Below are 9,313 nucleotides of genomic sequence, written 5' to 3' on the forward strand. Positions count from 1 at the left end.
CTGATTCGATTAGCTGTTTGTATTAAAATGTTTGGTAAAACAACTGTTTGATATTAGCTGTTTATATGTAAAATGACAATTGAGGACATTTTTATTTTATTCTTGTTTCTAATATATTCAATTATGTTCTTTTGAGTTTAGAATGTTTAAAATTTTTTGTTATTAGTTATTGGAAATTGTAAAAGTGTTATAAAAGTATTTATTTTTATTACAGTTAGGTTTAAAAAATAATAAATTTTTATTAAAATGTATAAATAGTTTTTTATTGAAAATTATGTAAAATATAAAATGATAAATTTTTCGTGCATATATTTATTATGTTAGTTATCGATTAGTTCATTATATTTATAATTTTCAATAAATTTAATTTATTTTTAGTATAAAATTTATATAATGTAATTTTAATAAAAAAATAAATTATTAATATTTATATTTTTTATTTTATGTTTATTTTAATAAATTTATATATTTTACAATTAAAATAATTTTTATATAAAAATTAATTATTTTAAATTTATAAAAGTAAAACTATAATATAATAAAATATTCTAATATAACTAATAAACGATCAAAATATATTTATTTGTGTAAAATGTATAATAAATTTTTAAGGGCATATAAGGAATAATTTTTTTTTTTTTTACAGAAAAAGCTATTTCAAAACGCTGGGTAAGTTAGCTTTTTAGAAATTAGCTTATTGGGTCCAAAAAGCTATTCCAAAAAGCTAATTTACCAAACACCTAAATTAGCTTTTTGACTGGTCAAACAGCTAAAAGCTGTTCAATAAGCTAAAAGCTCTTCAAAAAGCTATTTGCCAAACACCCCCTTAGCCAATTTAGAGGCTGAATTACTTGATAATAATGCCTCAAATGGAACTGATACCAGAACAGCCAGTTCTGATCCAGATTTTAATTCTGGAAATTCAAAGGCTGATCCGGGAGTCAGTTCTGTTGATGTTAGTGAGGAAATTGAATCTGGAATTGCTGAAAACATTGATCAAAATCTGGAAAATTATCAACTTGCTAGGGATAGAGTTAGGCGAAATGTAAGGCAGCCTCCTAGGTTAGATGATTTTGATGTTGATGTTATCTCATTAGCTTATAATGTGTTTGAATCATTAGATGGTAATGAACAAAGTTCATATAGTGAAGCTATGAAATCAAAAACAAAGAAATGAGTGGATTAATGCAATGAATGAAGAAATGAAGTCATTAAAGGATAGTAAAACCTGGATTTTGGTGCCAAAGTTAGCTAACAGTTCTGTTGTTGATTGTAAATGGCTTTACAAAGTAAAACAAGATGAAAATGGAGTTAGATTTAAAGCAAGATTAGTTGCTAAGGGGTTTACACAAAAGGAGGGAATATATTACAATGAAATTTTTGCTCATGTTGTTAAGTATTCTACTATAAGGCTCATGCTTGCTTTAGTTGCCTATTTCAATTGGGAATTGAAACAATTAGATGTAAAAACTGCATTTTTACATGGTGATTTGTATGAAAGGATTTACATGAAACAACCGGAAGGCTTCTTTGATAAAATTAATCCTAATCATGTGTGCCTTTTAAAGAAATCCGTTTATGGACTAAAACAGTCCCCTAGGCAATTGAACATAAAATTTGATGAATGCATGAAATCTTTGGAATTTAATAGAAGCAATTTTTATCATTGTTTGTATTTAAAATAGCATGTGAGTATCCCATATTCTTGCTATTATATGTTAATGATATGTTGATTATGAGTCCTAGTTTGGAAACCATTAGTCATGTGAAGGATTGTTTAAACAAGAAATTTGATATGAAATACCTAGGAGATGCAAACGTAATTCTTGGTATGAATATACTTAGGAATAGACAAGGTAACATGCTGTTTTTAAATCAGTCTTCATACATTAAGAAAATTTTGAATAAATTCTGCATGACTGATGCTAAACCCTCTGCTGTCCCCCTCGCTTCTAATTTCATTTTATCTAAAGATCAATGCCCAAAATCTGAAAATGATGTGAAATACATGCTGAATGTTCCTCACACTAGTGCTATAGGTTCTATTATGTACTTGATGGTGTGCACTAGGCCTGATTTAGCGTATTCTATTAGTTGTTTGAGTAGATACATGGCTAATCCGGTTGTGGAACATTGGAATGCTTTAAATTGTGTGTTTAAATACTTGGTTGATACTATTGATGTTGGTTTAGTATTTGGTAAACACATTAGTGAGTTAAAACTAAATGGCTATGTGGATTTCAATTATGCGAATGATAGAGATTCTAGGAAGTCAACTATGTCGTATATCTTTACTTTGTGTGGTTCTTGTGTTAATTGGAAATCCCAACTACAACATATAGTTGCTCTTTCTACGACAGAATCTGAATATGTGGCCATAACTGAAGCATTAAAGGAAGGTATGTGGTTAAAAGGTTTATTAAATGAAATAGGCTACTCGAAAAATGAAATAACAGTTTTTTTCAGATAGTCAATCGGGAAAGCCAGCTTTGTAAAAACCCAGTCTTTCATGATCGAACCAAACATATAGATGTTAGGTTTCATTTCATTCGTGATATAGTGTCTAAGGGTTTTTTAAAACTAGAAAAAATACCTTCTGAATATAATCCTGCGGACATGGGAACTAAAGTTTTATCAATAACAAAATTCAATTTGTGTAAGAAAACAGTGTATATAGATACTTTTGATTAGGAGAATCTTTGAAACTTGAAGGCTTATATCTTTTGATTTTTAACATTCTATTTTCAGCATGATATATTTAACATGTAGCTGATTGTGTGGCTGTTTTTGTTTAGTTTTGCAGCTGATTTGTTTTTTACGGCTATTTCACTCAGCATGATATATATAGACAAATTCCTCACTCTTTCATATCGCAATTTCACTCTCTGCAGCCCTAACTTCCCCGACGAACGCGATCAACCTGTTTTTGGCATTCCGGCGAGTTTGGCCATCGGAACTTGAAGTTCATCCATCGTGGTTGTGTTACAGCTTGTCCTAAAGCTGTTCTTCGGTTTGATTTCTCGATTCTGCCTTTATGTACTGTTCGTGGTGTTATTTGGTTGTCCGCGATAATTTAGGCTTAGAATCTTGAGATTTCTTTCGATTAGGTTGGTAATCGCGTTGATTGTGCGTTTCTGTGGATGTCGGTAGTGTTTGGGTCCAGGTAGTGTGTATATGTTGCTATTCGGTCGGAACTTTGGGTAAACTGAATCCGAACTCCTTCGATTTTGAAAGTATATAAAATATTCGATGTTTTTTGTTTCGTATGTGTTCGATTAATTGTAAACTACAAGTATTAGGTTCTGTATTACATCTACAATATCATTTCCCCCAAATCCAAACCAAACTACATATCTGAAGAAACAATTAAAATAAAATTCACTCAAAAATTCAAATATAAACCAAACCTAAATCCAATTTCTCCAAATCGCGCCTAAAGAAACACACCCTACAATATATATGTAAGTATTTCTTGCGCAAGTGGAGTACAATATATACTTCTTCGCAGTCACTCAATAATAAATTATTAAAACAAAAATTATACTAGTTAAATTATTGTTGTTTGCATAATAAATTTAGTAATATACTATATAACATAATCAAAATTACTAGTAATAAATTTTTCTCATACATATATATAATGGATATATTGTTTGTTTAGTTTGTTTTGTATTTTATACTAGTGGTTTAATGTTATAGTTTACAAAATATAAAAATCATTTGGATTGCATGGTAATTTTTTTTTTTAAAGTGAATTCTAAAATAAAGACAGCCTCACATATAGTTCATATCTATTTATTTTTATCAAGTTTCTTGCATTTCTATGGTTTTTCTTGCTTTCATTCTTTCTTTCCTTTTTTTTTTTTTTAATATATATATCTTTGATGAATGCCATATTAATAGTATTTGAGGGGGAATTTTTTATACTTGAATGAATTGTATCGTAATATGGAAAAATGATCAGTTTAGAAGATAATGCACCGCAAAACTCCTATGGAATTGTATGTGTTTTTTTTTCTTAATTATTTTTATATTAATTATTTTATTATTTTTCACTGTTTTTTTAAAAAAATTATATTAATTTTTTTTATAACGTGGAATCTGCAGCCGCTATCCAAAAGTGTACACTGGATAAATCTCTGGCCGAATCTAATACCCTGCAAACTAGGCTCGACAGGTAAAAAAAAATTATATTAATTGTAAATATAAATAGTGATTTAAAATAATATATAAAAGAAAATATTTGAAGAATATTCTTTTTGCAGTAAAAGAAAGAGTTGTAGGTTAGAGTAAAAATATGTAGCAAGTTAAAACTACACAAATAAAGTTGGTGGGTTGAAGATGGACTAAGGGATGAATGAAGTATAATTTATAAGTCTTGGCCATATAGTTTAGATTATCTAATTAATTATCAATAAAAAATAAGATTATTGATGCGATATTTGGAGGAGGCGAGGCTGTAGAAGAATAAGATGGCCGCTGGATGCCAATTCTGAGGCCGGGGAGGAATGCAGTTATCCATACTAATACTATTTTCTTCGAAATTATGGTATGAGGCTGCTATGATTATATATATATTGCTAATTATAAAGTGTATAAATATAAAGTTAGGATATGTATTAACTAACATTTACAATGGTGTGTTCTTGGACCTTTGAGAACTCACCATGGCTTATGTGGGAAGGCATATTTTCATTCAAATTCTTGGTTTGGATTCCCAATTTGGTGAAGAAAGTTAGAGATTAATTGAATTGTTTAACCCATTTAACAATAAAATGATCTTAATTGGAGAGAGAAAAACAAACTAAAAACAATATTAGAATTGTTTTTGTACTCCAAAAAAGAAATCTAAAAATACAAAATATAGAAACTTCTCATTAATATAAATCATTTTCAAAAATAGAATAGAGTCTAATACCCCTTTTAAATGGAAAAACATACATGTAAACTGCTTAAATATATTAAATTCAACGTACTGATAATCAATCCTAACCCTTAATTACAATAAAATATTTAAAATGATTTAATTAACCTGTTTAATTAATAATTAGGATGTAATTCAGTGCTGAATATAATTACAAATCAATATCATCGTATAATCTTCTCTCTATTATAAATACTACCATTAAAAACTTTCTTAAGTAGAAAATATTAATCTTACTCTATAATTGTCTTAAAAATTACCAAAAATAATTTAAAACTTTAAAAAAATATTAAAAATTTTATAAAAATATAATGTTACCTTATAACAATTTTGTTTAAGAATTGATAAAAAAATATAAGACTAAGTTAAAAAAATAACAACAAATTGTAAGTGGATAAAATTATTTACCATTTATTATATACAAATTTTAGTGGATAACAAAGCAAGGAATAAGTATTTGGAGGGAGTAAATATCAAAATGAATAATCACTCTATATCATATAGAAAAACTTGACCTATGTTATTTTTTGGTTCTTTTGACTTGGGTTTTAATGTCATAAAATGAAATACTTGTTACATTTTTTAAGTAAATAATTATAAAATTATATAGTTTAAAAAAGTTAAAAGAGAACGAATCATAAATATATATCTATAATATGATATAAATAACAATGAATCGTTCTATTAAAAGTATACAATTTTTTTTTATTCTAAAAACTATTTTTCGAATGCAACGATCGACAAGAATTGCTCCTAAAATGTGCAAACCTTGTGCAAAATCAATCTTCTCCGCTCCTTAAACAACCAACAAATCTTACTTCTAACCGATCAAAGCCACCTATTTATTCACCCCAAGAAAGCAAAACAAAACCGCGAGAACCATCAACAGCAAAAGCGAACTCACCATCTGTAGGAGAAGGCTGTCACGGCCGTCCCACCCGGCGTTGGGCCACGCTGAACGGTGGCCTGTGGCTTGATCTCTCCCGGCTCCAGTTCTTCCGTCTTCTGCTTCTTGGCTGCATTTTATCACGGATTCATTAACAACGACTTGTTTTATTTATTTGTTTCATGTTGCAACAAGTTTTAGTTTATATTGCTTGTGCTAAATGACAATCTCACCTAAAAAGTTAAATTTAAAGGGATATGCATAATTTATTTATTTATATATTATGAAGTCAACTGGTTTCAACATTGGAGGATCAAATGCTAACCTTTTCCCAATTCTTGATTGCGCTCCAGAAGTTTCCGTTTGGCGATCTCTAGCATCGCCCCGATTGACGATGCATTGTTGCGGTTCGGCTGCTAGTTCATTTTTGTAAGTAAATTACGCGCATTATTGAAACAAAAAAAAAAAGAAAAAGATGATTAAGATATATACAATGTATCAACAAGCTCCAATGCTAACCTCATTGGGGCGAGGCATCGGTCTTGTATCCCGAATGGTGCCCTTCACTTGAGCTGCGGGTTTTGGTTTTGGCTTCGACAAGACAGGCTTCTTACCCTGTTTATTGGTTAAGGCCTCTCTCTTCAGCCAAGAAACCGGAGTTTTCTTTTGAGTATTAGGACCGTTCCGAGCCTCAGATGGCTGTTTAGGGATGGCTGTTTGTCGAATGGCCGGTGGTCTTGCCCGGGCTGGTAGGCTTTTGGGGGGCCTATTTGGTCTGCTTGGTGGGGCTTCCCTTTCCGCGGTTGGATTATCGAATTTTATGCTCGGGCATGAATCATTCAAATTCCTTTTCCGGCCACTTTCCTCGGTCTTGTGTAGATGTTCTTCATCTCTGATTTCTGAAACCACCATCCATCGAAATGGAAGAATCGAATATGAAAAGGAAACAAAAATGACTAGCGAACATGTAGATATATATAGTGAAGGATGAGACTAACTCCCGTCATTGTCGATTCCATCGAAGATCTTTATGGATCACCAATTGAAGAGCAACACAAGCAAAACATAGTCAGCTGGTTGATAATCGATCAAAAATCCCAAATTCGAAACTTGATTGAGCAATATAATAGAACAGATCGTGCACCTTTGATAACTTCATCTTTGCTGGAGCAGCGGATAGAGCGCCTACATCCATAGGGGGCGTCGCGAGGCCCCCCTTCTCTTGATCTTCTGATTTTTCCGTCGATTCTTTCGCAGCTCCGTCACCTTAATTTCAGACATAAACAGTCATTATCTATGGTATTACAAGCCATGATTCTTAAAAACATCTTAGTATTTATAAGATTTTACCTGCTGTGGCAGCTCTTGCGATAACCCACTCATCGACAACTTTCCTCCATTCCCTGCATTATGGAGCAACAAAGAAAAGAAAAGAAACATCTCAAGATGTTGAAAACTATTCATATTTTTCATTCAATGTTTGGAAAATCGACGAGCAAGAAGTGAGCAAAACTTTTTAACGAGAAGATAACAAAATGCTTTGTTTTCGCATTTTAATGGAAAAGCAAGATCATGTAAAGTGTAACCATTGTGCAATGGAAACAACACGTGATCGAATACAAAACACTATTCTAAACTATTTACATGTGCACACTGAACATTCTTAATTGACGTAGTACAAGATCACACTTTGGATATAAAAAACATGGCGACAAATTAATGGAAAGTGATCAAAGTCCATACTCAATCAATGCCGCACAAAGATATAACATGTGATTGAATGCAAAATAATGCTCTTGGCTATTTACACGTGGACATCGAGAGTTCTTGATTATGTAGGAGATCACACTTTGAATGTAATGGGCTTACCGAAAAATTACGTGACTATGATCAAAGTCCATACTAAATCAATGCCCGACAACGATGCAACACACGATCAAATGCAAAATACTATTCTAGACTATTTACACGTGGACACCGTACATTCTTGATTATGTAGCACAAGATCATATTTTGAATGTAAAGAGCGTAGCGACAAATTAAAAAGATGTGATCAAAGTCCATACACAATTAATGCTTGACAAAGATATAACACGTGGCCAAATGCAAAACACTATTCTAAACTATTTACAAGTAGACATAAAACATTCTTGATTACATAGCACAAGATCACACTTTGACGTACGCAGCGACAAATTAACTGAAAGCAATCAAAGTCCAAACTCAATCAATGCCTACAAAGATACAACACATGATCGAATGCATATCACTATTCTAAGCTATTTAGACGTGGGCACCAAATATTCTTGATTACATAGAGCACAATAGCACAATATGACACTTTGAATGTAAAGAGAGTACGTACAAACAAATTAACAGAATATGATTAAAGTCTATAATCAATGTCCGACAAGTGATTGGATGCAATGAACTATTCTAAACTATTCACTTGTTGACACAGAACATTCTTAATTACGTAGCACAAGATCACATCTTGAACGTAAAGAGCATAAATAGCAACAAATTAAAGGAATACGATCAGAGTCCATACTTAATCAATGCCCGAGAAAGTTGGCGAACATCCCTTGATTGATGCTTCATCAAACTGGAAATAGATTTTCCAATATCGGTTGCCTGAAAATAGAACCAAAGTATTTAAAATTGACACAAGGAAGTGCGCTTCTAAAAAAAAGTATCGTCAAACCTTCAAAATTTCCACCGACAAACGTATCTGCCTAAGCTGCCTCAGCAATTCTAACATTGCAGCATCCGGCTGCCGGATAGATACAAAAGAACTTAAAAATCAGAATCGAAACAACAATAGACCAAATTAATAGCTCATTTAAGCTCAAGACCATAACACTCAAAATTAAAAGAAGAAAACCAGAAATGTAAGTGTTTGGTTTGTGTTTGAAACCAAAATCACCAAATAGACTCAATATCACTCACACCAAAATACTTTTTAAACCAAAATCCAAATCCAAATTAAAATTTCAATCTCATATATATATATATATATATATATCACAACCAAACAAACCCTAAAAGATAAAGACAACCTTTTCATCACCACCAGTGTCGTCGATGAGAGATTTGATCCTCGAAACTTGCTCGATCTTCCTTGTCTCCATCTCATCCTCATTATTCAGTGCTTCAGCATCTTTATCCTCATCTTCATCTTCCTCCTCATCTTCATCTTCTTCATTAATCCGATCCATTTCGACCTTCTTCTTCCGGCGGTCGGCGTCGTTAGCTTCGCTCTCCTTGGTGTCGCGGGACTCCATCCGGGACAAGGCGAGTTCGAGCTTGCCGCCGCAGCAGCGGCACGTCGGCAATCCACAAGTGTAGAGAAGCTCTGTAATATCGTCCCTCTGTAGCTTGAGCTCGCGAGGGCAATCGGAAGCCGCCACTATTACTGCATTCCTGATTATATCGAAGATGTCGGAACTCATGTTCGCGAAAGAATTGCGCCATTTATTGATGCTCGAAGAAGCTTTTGCCAT

At 32.1% G+C, this 9,313-nt stretch overlaps 2 protein-coding genes across 2 annotated transcripts; one reads left to right on the plus strand and one right to left on the minus strand.

Annotated features, from left to right (window-relative positions):
- Nucleotides 1-1,915: 1,915 nt before the first annotated feature.
- Nucleotides 1,916-2,961, plus strand: LOC127263632 (secreted RxLR effector protein 161-like). The gene is made up of 2 exons (XM_051292743.1): nucleotides 1,916-2,399; nucleotides 2,804-2,961. The coding sequence occupies exons 1-2, from the start codon at nucleotides 1,916-1,918 to the stop codon at nucleotides 2,959-2,961; spliced, it is 642 nt and encodes a 213-aa protein (XP_051148700.1).
- Nucleotides 2,962-5,752: 2,791 nt separating this feature from the next.
- Nucleotides 5,753-9,313, minus strand: LOC127263451 (probable mediator of RNA polymerase II transcription subunit 26b). Its single transcript, XM_051292475.1, has 9 exons — nucleotides 8,870-9,313; nucleotides 8,515-8,583; nucleotides 8,362-8,444; nucleotides 7,161-7,213; nucleotides 6,955-7,076; nucleotides 6,809-6,836; nucleotides 6,330-6,709; nucleotides 6,136-6,223; nucleotides 5,753-5,940 (listed from the first exon to the last, which is right to left on the minus strand). The coding sequence occupies exons 1-9, from the start codon at nucleotides 9,311-9,313 to the stop codon at nucleotides 5,825-5,827; spliced, it is 1,383 nt and encodes a 460-aa protein (XP_051148432.1). The 3' UTR covers nucleotides 5,753-5,824.

The sequence above is a fragment of the Andrographis paniculata genome, unplaced genomic scaffold (genome assembly GCF_009805555.1).
Source record: "Andrographis paniculata isolate CXL003 unplaced genomic scaffold, ASM980555v1 Contig69END, whole genome shotgun sequence".
Taxonomy (NCBI): domain Eukaryota; kingdom Viridiplantae; phylum Streptophyta; class Magnoliopsida; order Lamiales; family Acanthaceae; genus Andrographis; species Andrographis paniculata.

Coding starts and splice junctions, on each gene's coding strand:
- LOC127263632 (XM_051292743.1), top strand. CDS start 1,916: ATGACTGATGCTAAACCCTCTGCTGTCCCCCTCGCTTCTAATTTCATT. Junction 2,400..2,803: donor AACTGAAGCATTAAAGGAAG/GTATGTGGTTAA, acceptor TTAGTTTTGCAG/CTGATTTGTTTTTTACGGCT.
- LOC127263451 (XM_051292475.1), bottom strand. CDS start 9,313: ATGGCAAAAGCTTCTTCGAGCATCAATAAATGGCGCAATTCTTTCGCG. Junction 6,837..6,954: donor CAAAGATGAAGTTATCAAAG/GTGCACGATCTG, acceptor TGATCCATAAAG/ATCTTCGATGGAATCGACAA. Junction 6,224..6,329: donor CGATGCCTCGCCCCAATGAG/GTTAGCATTGGA, acceptor ATGAACTAGCAG/CCGAACCGCAACAATGCATC.